General features: G+C 39.7%; 2 protein-coding genes across 11 annotated transcripts; both read left to right on the forward strand.

Moving 5' to 3' along the window:
• The first annotated feature begins 402 nt into the window (after window positions 1-402).
• zfyve27 (zinc finger, FYVE domain containing 27) lies at window positions 403-8,104 on the forward strand. Of its 9 annotated transcripts, none has more exons than XM_059552956.1 (15): window positions 404-577; window positions 775-1,111; window positions 1,245-1,315; window positions 2,110-2,296; window positions 2,397-2,492; window positions 3,333-3,445; window positions 3,646-3,767; window positions 3,916-3,987; window positions 4,085-4,105; window positions 4,295-4,315; window positions 4,844-4,900; window positions 6,616-6,757; window positions 6,842-6,888; window positions 6,973-7,054; window positions 7,153-8,104. In XM_059552956.1, exons 2-15 carry the CDS (start codon window positions 897-899, stop codon window positions 7,218-7,220), a joined length of 1,314 nt encoding a protein of 437 aa, XP_059408939.1. In that variant the 5' UTR covers window positions 404-577; window positions 775-896; the 3' UTR covers window positions 7,221-8,104. The 9 variants fall into 9 exon arrangements, with proteins under 9 accessions (XP_059408946.1, XP_059408939.1, XP_059408938.1 ...); XM_059552955.1 differs by having other exon boundaries at window positions 821-1,111; XM_059552954.1 differs by having other exon boundaries at window positions 405-577; window positions 896-1,111.
• A 552-nt stretch (window positions 8,105-8,656) lies between these two features.
• LOC132142814 (golgin subfamily A member 7B-like) lies at window positions 8,657-15,862 on the forward strand. 2 transcript variants are annotated; one of them, XM_059552965.1, is made up of 5 exons: window positions 8,657-8,806; window positions 13,793-13,918; window positions 14,386-14,538; window positions 14,685-14,786; window positions 15,098-15,862. In XM_059552965.1, exons 1-5 carry the CDS (start codon window positions 8,795-8,797, stop codon window positions 15,176-15,178), a joined length of 474 nt encoding a protein of 157 aa, XP_059408948.1. In that variant the 5' UTR covers window positions 8,657-8,794; the 3' UTR covers window positions 15,179-15,862. The 2 variants fall into 2 exon arrangements, with proteins under 2 accessions (XP_059408948.1, XP_059408947.1); XM_059552964.1 differs by lacking the exon at window positions 8,657-8,806 and adding an exon at window positions 9,863-10,243.
• The last annotated feature ends 43 nt before the right edge of the window (window positions 15,863-15,905 follow it).

Below are 15,905 nucleotides of genomic sequence, written 5' to 3' on the forward strand. Positions count from 1 at the left end.
TTTGGAAATCACTAGACCTTGTCATTTTAAAGCTACAAACATCTCACCACTTATCAGAGCTATAATCAAACCATTTCATTTAGATGCCCTTCAGTGATATTTGCTGGCAGGCGCCTTGACAGAATTGTAGAAATGTTTGTGTAAATTTACCAGTGATTATATGCATTAAATTAATAAAATTTCCAGATCCCTGCAAACACAATCAAATAATTATAATTAAGCTACTACAGCAATCAGCATCAAAATATTTTTGCTGAGTTTACTTTTTCCTATGAAAAAAAGGGGGTTTTAAGTTCAGTTTGTACAAATTACAAAAGTTTAGTCACATCGATGTGATCGGCGCTCCTCTGCTCTTCCTGACACTCGATCATCATCATCATCATCATCATCATCATCGCGCTCTGACATCCACACATCCGCCTGTGGGTCCCGGAAGCAGAAGTCGCTAGACATAAACGATAACGCAGCGTCTAGATACAGTGTTAAGTAGATTATTCTAAAATCTAGTGATCTTCATGCACATTAAAGACCCCTTAATGACTCTGTAGCGGCGGAACAAGCTGTTAAAGATTTAAAGGTAATGTGAGAGTCCGTTGTGTTTGAGTGTTTTCTTCTGGTTGATGTTTATATGGCAGTGCTTTATGTTTCTCTATTTATATTAGTTTAACTAAGAACTGAATGTGTTCTGTTTATAAAAATGGTTTATAAAATCTCTTAAACCTCCACTGAATTGATTGTCACATCTATTGTGTTTTTAATATATTCGTTATACAGATCTGCTGGATTTGGCATTGTTTACTGATTGTGATTAAATCATCAGAGATCTGAATACACTGCGAGTCATCAGATGTAACAGATGAGAGACATTAGATAAACACAGTCTCTGATTTCCCAGCATGCAGTGCGCAGCCCCCCCTCCTCAGGACCCCTCACAGGCGAGTGGTGACCGGGCCGAACTGACACAGCTGCCCTCCACAGACAGCACCTCTGACCTGGGCAGCCCCAGAGCGCTGACCTTTGACCTGCTTAACATGGTGGTCTCCTTCAAGCGGATGGCCATCTTCCTGGAGCCCGTTACAGACTCGCTGGAGGTGCTGCGCTACCTGCTCGGGTGAGAGACATCCCATAATAATCAGAACGGCTTCTGCCTGTATCGTGTGACTCTCACCAGAAGGCTTTTGTTGGTTACTAAACGTGTCTCTGAATTATTGATGCTTATTGTATTCAGCTCATTGTGTTTTTAGGTGGAGGATGCCACTGTGCTCCCTGTTCAGTTGCGTTCTGCTCAACATCCTCTTCCTCACTCTGAGTGAAGGTGAGATTTGAATAAATGACATGTGCTGTGCATATATTCTGTGCAGATGTACTATACAATGGCATTTGAAAGTTTGGGCACCCCTTGCAGAATCTGTGAAAATGTGAATAATTTTAACAAAATAAGAGAGATCATACTAAATGCCTGTTATTTTTTATTGAGTACTGTCTGAGTAAGGTATTGTACATAATAGATGTTTACATTTAGTCCTCAACACAAAAAAAAATAGCTGAAATTATTAGAATCACCCCATTCAATAGTTTGGGAACCCTTGGCTCTTAAAACTGTGTGCTGTTACCTGATGATCCACGACTGCCTTTCTGTTTTGTGATGGTTGAAACTGTTCTTCAGAAAAATCTTTAAGGTCCTACACATTCTTCAGTTTTCCAGCACCTTTGCATATTTGAACCCTTTCCAGCAGTGAGTGTATGATTTTGAAATACATCTTTTCACACTGAGGACAATTGAGGCACTCAAACACAACTATTAAAAAAGGTTCAAACATTCACTGATGCTCCAGAAGGAAACAAGATGCATTAAGAGCTGGGGGGTGAAAACTATTGGAATTTGAAGATCAAAGTAAATTGTATTTACTTTGTGTTCAGGGAAACATACAAGTATCTTCTGTTGCTTACGAAGGGCAGAACTAAATGGAAAAAAATTCTATTTCAACAAAATAAGAAAAATTTGGAAATCTTCATCATGTTCAAAAGTTTTCACCCCCCAAATCCCAAACTTTCACATGCCACTGTAATGCATTAACCGAGTATCTCCTGTGTTAAAACCGTCCTCAGGTGCATGGGTCGCTCTGCTGCTGCTGGTTGTCTCCACTCCGGCTGCGCTGGGGTACCTTGGCAACCGTTGCCAGGGCACGAGTTGTGAGGTGGCGGTTCAGAAGAAGCAGCACTTTGCAGTGCAGCGGCGAGAACTGAAGACGGTCCACATGAGCAAACAGGAGGCCATGCTGGAGGTCAAGGATATGTGAGTGGATGAGACCGTGACGGTTGAGTGATGAAAGAGCGCTGAGACTGAGAGATGAAGACCTTGTGTGTGTGTGTGTGTGTGTGTGTGTGTGTTACAGGCTGAAACGAATAGATGACCTTCTGACCCTGGCGTGTGTGTATGCAGAATCTGTGTATAAAGTGTTATACTGGGAGAGCCACGCCATGTCCTCCATGTGAGTATCACGCTAATGTCACACAGAAGCACATGTGGATGTTCTTTTGAGGACAATTTACCATGCTAATCAAAGTTTCTGCCTAAATAGTCCAGTACAGATATTGTCACGTCAGTGAACTTGGTATGAACTAACACGGTCCACAAAATAATTTCATAATAGGATGAAAATCATATGAGATGAAAAAGTTCTATTTATGTATTTCTTCAGATAAAATAAGAACAAAATCAAAAATATTTAGCCAGGGAAGTTTCTGAAATTTGACAGTGAATTTTAAAAATGAAATTATGGTTACCATAGTACAGTTTTGTAAAAGATGATGTTTAGTGCAGGAATACTAACCTTAACAATAATTTATACATATACAGGGTTCATACAGTTATGAAAAACCTGGAAAGGTCATGCAGTTTTAAAACTGCCAGGGCCTGGAAAAGTTTTGGAAAAGTCATCACAAATCTCTGTATAATAGAATTCAGTAGTGAAACCAAGGCAAATAAGGAACATTAAGTCATTAATTTTAGTTCAAATATGCTGTGACAAATTTGAACCTAGGTTTTTATTCTTATTTTATGTGTATACTTGTAAACTAATGGAACATTAGGTCATGAATGTTGTCTCAAAATGTCATGGAAATGTTTTGGGAGAAAAGAGTACAAACTGTGCATATAATGTAGTATTACTCATATAGTTATGTATGTATTATTTGCATAGTGTTGTTTGGGTCTATTTTCTGTTATCTTTGTGTTAATTTGTAACGCAAAGCACCTAATAAAAGCAACAAACATCAGTTGACTGTAAGGATTGTGAAGGTGATGGTAATGAGTGTTATTCTGTGTGCAGGTTTTACGGTTCTCTTCTGACGGCGGTTTGTTTGCTGTATTTGGTTCCTGTGGGTTTGAGTCTGTCTGTGCTCAACAGCGCCCTCTTTCTGTGGAACAGGAACTTCTACAGAGGTCAGTAAAGACATGACATCGGCCTCAGGTGACGCGTAAATGCAGAACTGGGCACTTTACATGTTGGTCAGAAGGTTATTGCTTCAGTGTGGCCAGACTTTATGCTAATATCAAAATGATTAGTGAATATATATATATTTCCATTCAGATTCACTTAGCCAGACATTCTCACACAGTGTCCTTTCTCTCATTCCCTCTAGTTCTTGTGGAGCTGAAGGAGGGTGTTCACCCGAGTCGGGTCCTGCCTGTGCAGGAAACTGAACCATGTGACCCAGATCAGGCAAGCCTGCTAGAAAACACACCCACTCCAACCAGTGTGGAGGTGAGAGAGAATTATAACAAACAAACTCTCGCTATAACCATAAAACACATCTAGACAGCTGACAGATTGTTTTCAGTCTGCGCTACTTTGTCCAGATTTCTATTTCCAGTCCAGATTGACTTATTCTGTGAATGTGCTTCCTGTTCAGGATCAGTCTCCCGGCAACATTGAAGAGGCAGAGGAGGCGGAGCCTGATGATGAGTTTAAAGATGCAATTGAGGTCAGGAAAAATCTCTATCTGTCTGTCTGTCGGTCTGTCTCCCTCTCTGTCTCTTTTTCTGACATGTTCTCCCATTTCTGCTCTTTGCCTGCTCAAGGAATCTCAGCTTATTCTGCCGGTAAGTAGCTCCCTCTAGAGGCGTGGAGTTTTATAGCATTAATGTTAGACCACAGCTGAGTGTGCAGATACAGTGTGTGTGTGTTTATGAGTGGATATCAGCCTTCACATTATCTAAGTAGATTTAGTAATGTGGTTTAGTGTGTATGTGTACATGTCTGACCTTTTGACCTTTACTCTGCTCTCCAAGGAAACTCCTCTGGCTTTAGTGGTGAGTAATAGTGTAACCGAGAGCATTTAATATTTGAGTAAATTCACAGTAACTCCAGATGAGTGAAGAAACATCCTGGCTTTGTGTGTATGTGCGTGTGCATGTTTTTGCATTATTGTAAATTCTCTGAATGCATCTGCACAGGTTTATTTTTGTCTAATCCGTTGTATGATTATTAGATTTTTAGCAGGGTGCATCTCTCAAAAGATGTCTGGGGAAAAATAATGATTTAGATGAAATTAAATCTAGTCTATTGTCTTTAAGCAGAATATCATTTATTTCATTTTTTGATTATTGGGTGATATGTGACCTGGAAATACGCTTGTGAGATTCCCCTGTATGTCTTGTCTGTGTTCAGGTGTGAATTTAAAATAAGATGTATTTCATTTTTCTCATCAACTACAAATAACCTCAGATGAGACGCACGATGGATCAAGATCAAATCCAGACCTAATAGTATTTGATATTGTATCTTGTTATAAGAGGCATGACCGTTGTAAAAGTGTCCGGCCCGTGTTTTGAATCTAGGTGTGGCCTGTATCTTATTTGCTACCAAAGATTCTGAGGAGATGGAGAGCCCATAAGGTGCCCACACATACACCTGTCAGTCATGATCTCTAGGTGTTCTAACCACACCCCCTCATGCCTTTATTCATTTCGGTGGCTTCTATTAACAGTGATGTCACAGGAAACGGTTACTTGGTGAAACTTCCTTCAGGTCAGGGTTGATCGTCACACTATTGCTGTGTGAGGTCTTATAATGAAAAGGGTTGGGAATGTCTACTAACAAGATGAGATGGGCTACTTTACTGTCCATTTAAAAGGGTATTCAGAATTATGAAGTACATTTATGAATATGTTCCGTTTGGGGTCTGAATTGGATTAACTTATTTGAAATGTGCCCTGCCTTTACTAGAGCCTGTATTTCGAGGGCTTGTGGTGTTTTTATGGTGTTAAGTGCTGTACAGCACAGAAATCTGAGACCTTTCACCCGTCATCGGATGACTGCAGGAAACAAAGCTCAGCAGCAACAAACATGGGTCAGATTTACCGAAGTCGTCACATGTGTCACTACAGGCGCAGAGATTCATCTGTTTCTAATGACTTCAGTGAATCTGATCTCTAACCCCAAAGCCCTCTACATACAGAGCGCAACTAACAGAGAGAGAAAGCCTTCACACACCCGTGACCCCGGACCACAGAACCAGTCATAAGGGTCAATTTTACAAAATTAAGATTTATACAGCATCCGAAAGCTGAATAAATACGCTTTCCATTGGTTTATGGTTTGTTAGGATTGGACAATATTTGGCCGAGATACAACTATTTGAAAATCTGGAACCTGAGGGTGCAAAAAAAAAACACTTTTACATTTAGCTGACGCTTTTATCCAAAGCGACTTACAATTGCTATATATGTCAGAGGTCGCACGCCTCTGGAGCGATTAGGGGTTAAGTGTCTTACTCAGGGACACATTGGTGTCTCACAGTGGATTCAAACCCAGGTCTCTCACACCAAAGGCATGTGACTTATCCACTGCACCATCAACACCCTTTTAAAGTTGTCCAATTGAATTCTTAGCAATGCATATTACTAATCAAAAATTAAGTTTTGATATATATACAGTAGGAAATTCACTAAATATTTTCATGGAACATGATCTTTACTTGAAATCCTAATGATTTTTTGGCATAAAGGAAAATCTATAATTTTGACCCATACAATGTATTTTTGGCTATTGCTACAAATATACCCAAGTGACTTAAGACAGGTTCTGTGCTCTAGGGTCACATATGAGGAGAGTGCATTGATTTATGTATATGGGTCAGTGACAAGATAATCTGGTGTAAAACGTTTTAGTCGAGTTAATTTTTTGATTAACGCAATACCACTTTCAATGAAAGTTTGGTGTGTATTCGAGCATGTAATCATAAATATACATTTTCTAGGGTCATACTGTTTAATGTGATATATGAAATATGTTTTGTATAACTTAAATACAGTTAAACTACCTTGACGTTTCTGACCATTAAATAAAAAAAAATCATTTTTGAATCTATTTGGAAAAATCAAGTCATTGACCTATATATAAATAAATATATATATGTGTGTGTGTGTGTGTGTGTGTGTGTAAAATGATCATGTGTTTTTAGAGGTTTTGTGTGCAGGTTTTGTCAGGAGTGGGTGAAGTGAAAGATCTTTTGGTGTCAAGCTGAACTTGAGAGCTAACGGCTTCAGACCTGTCATTTGTCATCTGAATATGAAAGTAATTCATTTATTTCCATGTTTATCTGTGGTAGGATGATGAGGAGGTGTCTTCTGGTGTTCCTGAGTTTGACACCGTGTCTGATAACGGCCTGTTGGGCAGAAACGAGCCCATCCGCAGTAAAGTGTCCAAACTCACTGAGAAACTTCGCAAGCGAGTCCCTGCCAACGCCACCGGTCACTATGGATCTCAACTATACTTCATTCATTTTGCCATCTATGTTATCTTTAAAACCATATTTTCTTTTTGTCCTTCCACAGGCAACTGTTTCCATTGCAGTTCAGCGTTTTCTGTTTTAAAGAAAAGGGTATGACTTCTGAGCTTCATCCTGTTGAACATGCTATTCAACTTGTATGATGTTGTTTCACTCATGATCATTGTAATTTTGCAGAGAAACTGCAGTAACTGTGGTGTCAGTTTTTGTTCCCGCTGTTGCTCGTATAAAGTGTTGAGATCCAGTATGGGAGCCACAGGTATGAGAAGAGCATGTGAATCTTTTACAAGTTTTTTTTTAATTGTTTTATTGAAGATGGTTTTACACAATGTTATTTTTCTTTCTCTGATTCCTCAGCTCCTGAGGCCCAAAGAGAGACTGTGTTTGTTTGTTCTATGTGTAATACTTTCCTCAGCACCAAGTAATTAAATAATGTTCCACCATTGCAATCCTGTAAAAGAGGCTTCAGCGATTCTTGAGGATTCATTCTTCCCCTGCGGAGCATTTCACATGGAGGACCAAAATCCTGCCGCTTCTGTTGCCTCAACTCTCTTCCTGAGGTTCCTCAAGAGTTGTTTGCCTGTCGAAATCTTGTGACCCCTACCTGGGCTCCTTTAATGGTGACTTTTTCCTTGGAATATGCTGCTTTCCACTTCCACCGCTAATATTTATCAAAGCCTCACACCAAGATTGATTGGTTTACTTAGAAGTCACTATGCTGCGAAATCAAATATTGTACTTTCATCGACTCTTATTATGGCTTCACTTTCCAGAATGAGCCCTTGGTGGGATTTCATTTGAATATCACAGGCCCTGTTTATCTGTTATTATAATCATCCTATAGAGGAGAACAAGACCATGAAAATTATGTTAGTTATTTATTGCATTAGATGCCAAAACCAATCGATCTGAGCATTTTAGATGGCTTCTCTATATTGTTCCACATACTGTAAAATCTGATTAGTTGGTATCAATAACTTAAGAAAATGAATCTGTTTAATTCTCTCATTAAACATTTAGACTAATCAGTTACAATTCAACCTTTTGCTAGCTGCTTATCTGCTTGAACCCATAATTTATTTGTGTAATTCTGTCTCCGAAAAGCTTTAATTTATATATTGATGTGTTTGTTGTTGGAACGTCCTCAGAAAGCATTTATATTAAATAATCATCATATCCGCACAAGAGTTCTCCTGCTCACATTAATGAAAGAATGAGCTATGTTCCTGTCATTTTATTCGTCTTTAAGCCCAGGTTGAATGTAAAACCAGTGTTTTTACGGTTATAGAGCGATGTATGTCGTACTGCTGTTATTTAAACATCAATCCAGATATATTGGGGGAAGTTATCCATAGTATAAAATCGTCTGTTTGCTTGGTTACATCTTCTGTTACATTAATAAACAGTCTGAATTTCAATAAAGCTGTGTCGAATTTCTGTGAGGAATTTTCGCGCCCCGTTTGTGTTTTGGCGCCTCGCGCATTTAGCTAACTGCTCCTTACCTTAAAGACATTTTAAACGAAACATTACGTTTCTGAAGTTATAAATGTGACGCATGTTTATACTAAAGGTTATAATGACGGTTTTGTCGTCCCCCCGACCGTTTTATACTGTTTAAAAGCGTTCTGACGTACTGTTGCTATGGTTCCCTCCCCAGGCGAACGCGACTTCTCTTCGTGAACTTTCAAAAAAAAAAAAAAAACGATAAAACCAGCCTAAGCTTGAGGTAAAAAAAGCGTAGGCTGGGTTTTAGCTGTGTGGGGGTTTTCGTCAGCTGACAAATTAATATATTAATTGTAAATATTGTAACGTTAATTTCTGGCTGTTGGAAATTCTTGAGAGCTGCAGTTGCTCCTCCCTCCGCGCGTCATCACATTGTGTGATTGTTTCCGGCTCCGCCCCCTCCGTTCATCCCCAGGCGCAAACGATTATTCCCGTGAACCTGTTTCACTAAACGGTTTCAGCACCCGGGACAAGCCTCTCGCTCTCGCATGGCAACATGGCCACAGAGGTGAGAAACAGCCCTTTATTCCTCATGTTTGGGTGACACGACCTGTGTGTGATAGATAGAACACACGGTCTGAATCTCGGCGTAGTTTTGATCGTTTAAATGTGGGATGGAGATCACGGATCGGTACATGACGTTACAGGCGAACGAGAACAGCCCTTTCACGCTTCGTTTTTAAAAACAATCGTTTATGACTACTGCTCAACCCATAATGCACAGAATACAATAAAGTAAATATCATACAGAGAGTGAACTAAACAGCCACAAGTGAAGCGCAGACCACCGAGCATGACTTAGATAGATAGATAGATAGATAGATAGATAGATAGATAGATAGATAGATAGATGAAAAGATTGATTGATTGATTAAACTTTATTGTCCTCAAGGGCTATTCTTTGTGTAGACAGCAGTATACACATACATATAACAACACAACACACAACTTACAATAAATCATTTAAAAACCTAATTGCAGCAGGTATAAATGAATTTCTATATCTATTTGATTTACACAAGGGGAGTTTAAATCTCCGTCCTGAAGGAAGTAGTTGAAGATCAACACACAATGGATGAGTGACATCGGAAAGGACTAACTGGCCCTTCCTGGTGGTCCTATGCTCATAAATTTGTGTAATAGTCCTTAATTCGATCCCCACTATCTTACTACACATTATAACTATGCTTGACATATAGAGATAGATAGATAGACGGATAGATAGATAGATGGATAGATAGATAGATAGATAGATAGATAGATAGATAGATAGATAGATAGATGGATGGATGGATGGATGGATGGATGGATGGATGGATGGATGGATGGATGGATGGATGGATGGATGGATAGATACTGTCGTAATGTTGTAATCTAACATTCGGTCAAATGTTATTTATCTGGACTGAATTGACTATACTGATACTACAACTTTTAAGGATACGATCAGGTGGAGATTTACGTATATTGTTCACTAGTTGACACTGATCATTAATGCTGCTATCAAATAAAAGGGAGAAACGAGATTATTTAAAGTGTTGTAATGATGATTAATATTATAAGAGAGAGAAAAAGGCTCTTCACTTCTGCTCTCAGGTCCTCTCTAGCTGTTTATAGCTGGCATAGTGTCATGATTGACTGAAATGATGTTGCTTAGAGCAGCTGATTGGATAGATCCATAAGAGAAAGTGTTCTTTAAGCTCCGTGTTCATGAAGATGACAAAGGCTTGTGTGGAGTCGGAAGGGTCTGGCGCGAGTGTGACGTAGTGAAGCGCGCAGCTGGACATCAAAGAGGATAAAAGCGACTGTCCGCGGCTCGATAAGCTCTTTTAGCTACAGCAGAGAGAGTGCTTGTGCGTCTCTTTCGTCGGTGGCCGGATCAGGAATGAGTTCAGCACCGCGGACAGCGACGGAGCGAACTAAACTCCCGTACTGTCACGAATCTGTAAGCGTCTTTATTTTCTGTCTTTTTTTTCATATCCCTTTTGAAAAGTGTTTTAAGTGGCGATATCTTATTTCCTGTTGTGATTTCTTGTGGTTGGCATTAAAATGTGATTTCAGAAGTTATACTGAGGCTTATTTGAGAATCAACTGTGTGTCCCGCCGAGTAACCTTGAACGCGCGCGCGATTGTGGTTCGAGCGCGAGATCTGTGGTTAATCTCGTGCTTGAGGAAAACAAACGTAATTCTCGGGGTGACAGTCAATAACAATTCTACACAGGCTACACCGTGTGATTAGATTGTGTTTTGATATATTTGGTATCAGCGGTGAGTGTGTGTTAAATGATCGTCTCCTCGCGATCGATCGGTTGTGCTCGCGGGAGTCGGTAGCAGTGTCTCTCATCTTTCTGAGACCGAGACCAAATGCTGCTTGCATGCATAATTAATGAAGCGTTTAGTAACAACAGACCAGAACGTTTGTCGTAATAAATCTCGGTTTTCCCGTACAAAAGTGGCGGTAACTTAGTACTATTGTGGTATCAGACGGTATTGTACCATGGTGTTTACATAGAACTTTGAAGTACTTAAAAAAAACATGGTGCTAGTATGCGACAAGTCGCAAAAACAAAAGTACCTAACAAAATTTTGCTAGTACATTGTCCTTGGTCCATGTATTTTTTTGCTTTTGCATGTAGATTTTCATGAATGTGTTAGTAATTGCATACAATTGTTTATACTGAAGTACCAATCTTTAATTAGATATTTTCCCAACATCGTTTAGTTCAAGATCCTGTTTATATTTTGGGGAGTTTACCAGGAAGAAGCTATGTTTTGCATTCATTTGACATTGCATATGCCTTTTAAACGTGCTGTGCGAGAATTCTTGAGATCTGTGCAAATGTTCAGTGTCAGCGACTGATCATATCCAGAGCATTGAAGAACCATAAGTCGAGACTGCATGTGATGTCATGTCTCAGCCTGTTACTATATCAGAGGGAGCCATGCACTGGCAGGACCTGCTGCTAAAACAGAGCTGAGTTTTTTAATAAGTAGTTCATTATGGAATGTGCTTTCTTGTTGCAGTCTTTCAGTGTGTGAACATGACAGGTACTGCAAAATAAAGAGGTGAGAACACAGGGAAGGAGTGGGGGATGAAAGGACTCATGACTCAGGCTGATTTTAGTGTGTGTATTGGCAGTGACAGATGGCCAGTCAACCTGATGTTTGTTTGTGTGTGTGTGTATGTGTGCATACACATGGACAGTAATGTGTGGATTAAATTCTAAGGTCATCGCAGGATTAATATATAATTAAATTATGACATCACTGCATTACTCAGAGGTTTCGTGATCGTTAGCTCAAAAAATGCAGTGTGATAATTTACTTGGAGGAATGCAGTGATGAGCTAATTATGACATCACTGCACTACTCTGAACTAATGATGATGACATCACCCTGAGCTAATAATGACATCACTGCATCAATCTATGAGATAATGACAACATCACTGCATCAATCTGAGATAATGACATCACTGCATCAATCTGAGATGACAACATAACTGCATCAATCTATGGGATAATGACTTCACTGCATCACTCTATGAGATAATGACTTCACTGCATCACTCTATGAGATAATGACTTCACTGCATTAATCTATGAGATAATGACAGCATCACTGCGTCAGTCTTTGAGATAATGACAACAACTGCAGTACTCTGAGATAATGGCATCACTGCATCAATCTATGAGATAATGACTTCACTGCATCAATCTATGAGATAATGACTTCACTGCATCAATCTATGAGAGAAGGACAACATAACTGCATCAATCTATGAGATAACGACTTCACTGCATCACTCTATGAGATAATGACTTCACTGCATCAATCTATAAGATAATGATAACATCACTGCATCAATCTATGAGATAATGACAGCATCACTGCATCAGTCTTTGTGATAATGACAACAACTGCAGTACTCTGAGTTAATGGCATCGCTGCATCAATCTATGAGATAATGACTTCACTGCATCAATCTATGAGAAAATGACTTCACTGCACCAATCAATGAGATAATGACTTCACTGCATCAAACAATGAGATAATGACTTCACGGCATCAAACAATGAGATAATAGGCTTGTTTGAGATGCGCCTTGCCTCGCCTGAAATGTAGGCGAGAGTAGGCGGCTGCAGCAAGGGGAAGGGTCAAAAAAGACCTTTGAAGTTGGACATCCTGAATCTCGCTGTTTTGTCGCCCAGAAATGTTAGCAATGGATGAGATCGCGTTTGCATTTTTTATCGCAGACGAAGTGGATGTAATCAAAATACCACTGTTTTGTCATCATGTGCATCCATTCCTTTGTTCTGCTGAACACAAAGGAGGACATTTAGAAGAATGTTTGCAAACAAACAGGTTTCTGCCACCATTTTTCCATACTATGCAAGTCAAAGCTGTTTTGTACCAAACATTCTTCAGAATTTCTTACCTTGTTTTAAGCCGGACCCTGACACTTCTCAGATGAAACCACACAAAGATGAGGCATAATGGCTAAACAGTCCATTTAGATACGTATGTGTGCATGTATATTTTTAATGGGTCGATTTATTAATTCACACAAACATACAATAGAATAAAGTGAAAATTACAACAAGGAAGAATTCTAATTAAGAGAAAAATTAAATTAAATAAACGCATGTCCTAATTCTTAAATTCACTAGGCGTGTTTTGTTTTTGTCTAGTTCGCATGTAAATATAAATAAATGGGTAATCTAATTCTTAGAATAAAGAGAAAATGTATCAGTTGACATTCTCAGCCAATGAGCATGAAGCTGTGTTGTCAGTTAGTTGTTTCCCATCATGCTTTTGATCAGCGCAGTCGGTGGAGAGCAACTGCGCTCGACTGCTCAATCCGACAAAGCCACCTCGCAGTCGTGAGAGTTTTTTGGCACAAGTCAGCATGACATCAGAGCAAGGTGGACGTAACTCGGACACTTTTCTAACCGGCATGCATCTCGAGGTGATCACTAGTGATCGGTAATGCGCAGATTTTGCTCATCCCAAACAAGCCTAATGACAAAATCAACATCAACATGACTGCATCAGTCTATGAGATTATGACTTCACTGCATCAATCTATGAAATAATGACATTACTGCATCAATCAATGAGATAATGACTTCACTGCACCAATCTAAGAATTAATGACATCACTGCATCAATCTGTGAGGTAATGGCACTACATAATTGTATGAGCTAATGATGATGACATCATTGCTTTACTCTTTGAGCTCAAAGTAATGCAGTGATGACCAAATGATGTCATTGCACTACACTGCAGAAATGTCTAATACCACCTGTCACTGACTAGCAAGTAGGATCTTAACTGTGATCTAACTGAATGGCTAATTTCCAGCTCAAACTTCTGGTTTCACTTGTCAAGCCATTTTCATGCATTGTTTAGCTTCTAACAGCCCAAGGAAACTGAATGTATGATTAGATCAGAATGAAGCGTGCTGTAACCCTCTCCCGTCCTCTGTTGTAGTTCCATAACCTTCAGGAGTTGAGACACAGTGCATCTCTGGCCAATAAGGTCTTCATTCAGAGAGACTACACAGATGGCACTGTCTGCAAGTTCCAGACCAAGTTCCCCTCTGAGTTAGACAGCAGGGTAAGTGTGTGTGTGTGTGTGTGTGTGTGTGTGTGGGAGAACAAAAGAGATGCAATGCAAGTAAAAAGGACAGGAAAGAGAAAAAGGCTCTTCACTCAGAGAAACTCTGCTCTTCAGCAAAAGCACTGCTGAGAGCGCAACTCCACACAACACACACATAATGAGCTGCTAATAGAGCTGCTAAAAGAGCTGTTTAAAGGTGTAAGATCATGTTACAGACAGCCAGTAAAGGGCCTCTGAGGAAATGACAGCCAAAGGGAATTTAACATAGAGATTTCTGTGTCATTCTCACATTTAGACGCAATCAAGTTTTATCATGTGTGTATCTGGCCTGAGACTAATGTCTTTACAATGTCAGTCAGTTTTCAATTCAAACCCAGGAGTTTCTGCCATATGATGTCCTTGTGTGAACTCCCTGGTGTTCTCTGACTGGCTGACTCATCTTTTCCTTGCATCTGATTGGCCAGATTGAGAGGACACTGTTTGAGGACACGGTGAAGACGCTGAATAATTACTATGCAGAGGCAGAGAAGATCGGAGGCCAGTCCTACCTCGAGGGATGTCTGGCCTGCCTCACAGTTTACCTCATATTCCTGTGCATCGAGACACGCTACGAGAAGGTAAGTTATCAGATTCAGATAAACCCACCCTGAAAATGGCAGGTAAAAATAAAACATACTATGGGTCACTTTATGTGTTGGTTTGGCAAACTATGGTGAATAGAAATGGTGCTGCTAGTCAAAAGTATACATGTGTGTGCGTGCAGGTGCTGAAGAAGATCTCGCGCTACATTCAGGAGCAGAATGAGAAGGTCTACGCTCCTCGAGGTCTCCTCATCACAGACCCCATAGAGAGAGGCATGAGAGTCGTATCCTTAATATATATATATATATATAATATTTAGAAACTAATAACAATACCAGAAACACACAACAACATTTCTAAAACTTTATATAAATTTTAAATGAAAAGAGAAATTGTAAAAATAAAATAGAATTCAAAATATTAACAAAAACTATAATATCAACGATATTAAAATAACACTAAATTTGACATTCAGTTTAATCATAATCATGGCAAGTATTAAAAGCATGTATGTGTAAAGTTCTTTCTTTAGCTAGTGCAAGTAAGGTTGTGTGATGCTGTGATGTTGCTCCCTTAACCCCCGACGTGTGTTAGATTGAGATCAGTGTGTACGAGGATCGCGGCTCCAGCGCTTCGAGCTCAGGAAGCAGCACAACCAGCAGCAGTGGACGATGATTCACACACACACACACACACACTCACGCCTGAGCGACCGCTCAGCTTTGCCAAACACAAACACACCTGACATGCACTGCCTCCACGAGACACATCCGCTGTTGGATCAGCAGCACGTCATTACCTCAGTCATTACCGCCATACTCTCGCAGATGTTGCACATCCTCCAGTCACTCGCTGTAGCATTCTGGGTAAAGTGCACATGAGCTTCTGTCACTGTAATATGCAATCTCACTCACAAACGCCTGTGATGTAGCTGCCGAACGGCACTCAACAGTCTTCCATCTTCATGATTTATCATACTTCTGCTCATCAGCACTTTTACTCTAACTATTAAACAGAAGTCAGATTTTAGACTACAGAGATGTCAAGGACTGACATCTGACCCCAGATATTTTATACATTCCTTAGATACTGCCATCTTATTCCACGGGTACGATTTATGTCTTTATTGTGTTGTGTTTTATTTCATAGTGTGCTAATCGTTCATGCTTTGTACTCATAACGCCGCGTCAGAGCAGAAACGAGTCCTCAAGAGCCAGAGCTTCCTCTCATGGTCCTTCATCATGAGCCTCCATTTCTCACGGAGAACCTTCGGCCCCTGTTTATGCAAAGATCAAGCATAAAAGAAACTGAGAGTGATTTTACTGTTGTGTAGCAAAATAAATGAACAATGATGGCCAACCGAACGAGTTCTGCCTTTCTTTATTTAATCCACATTTTATTT

This window comes from Carassius carassius, chromosome 6 (assembly GCF_963082965.1).
Source record: "Carassius carassius chromosome 6, fCarCar2.1, whole genome shotgun sequence".
Classification (NCBI taxonomy): domain Eukaryota; kingdom Metazoa; phylum Chordata; class Actinopteri; order Cypriniformes; family Cyprinidae; genus Carassius; species Carassius carassius.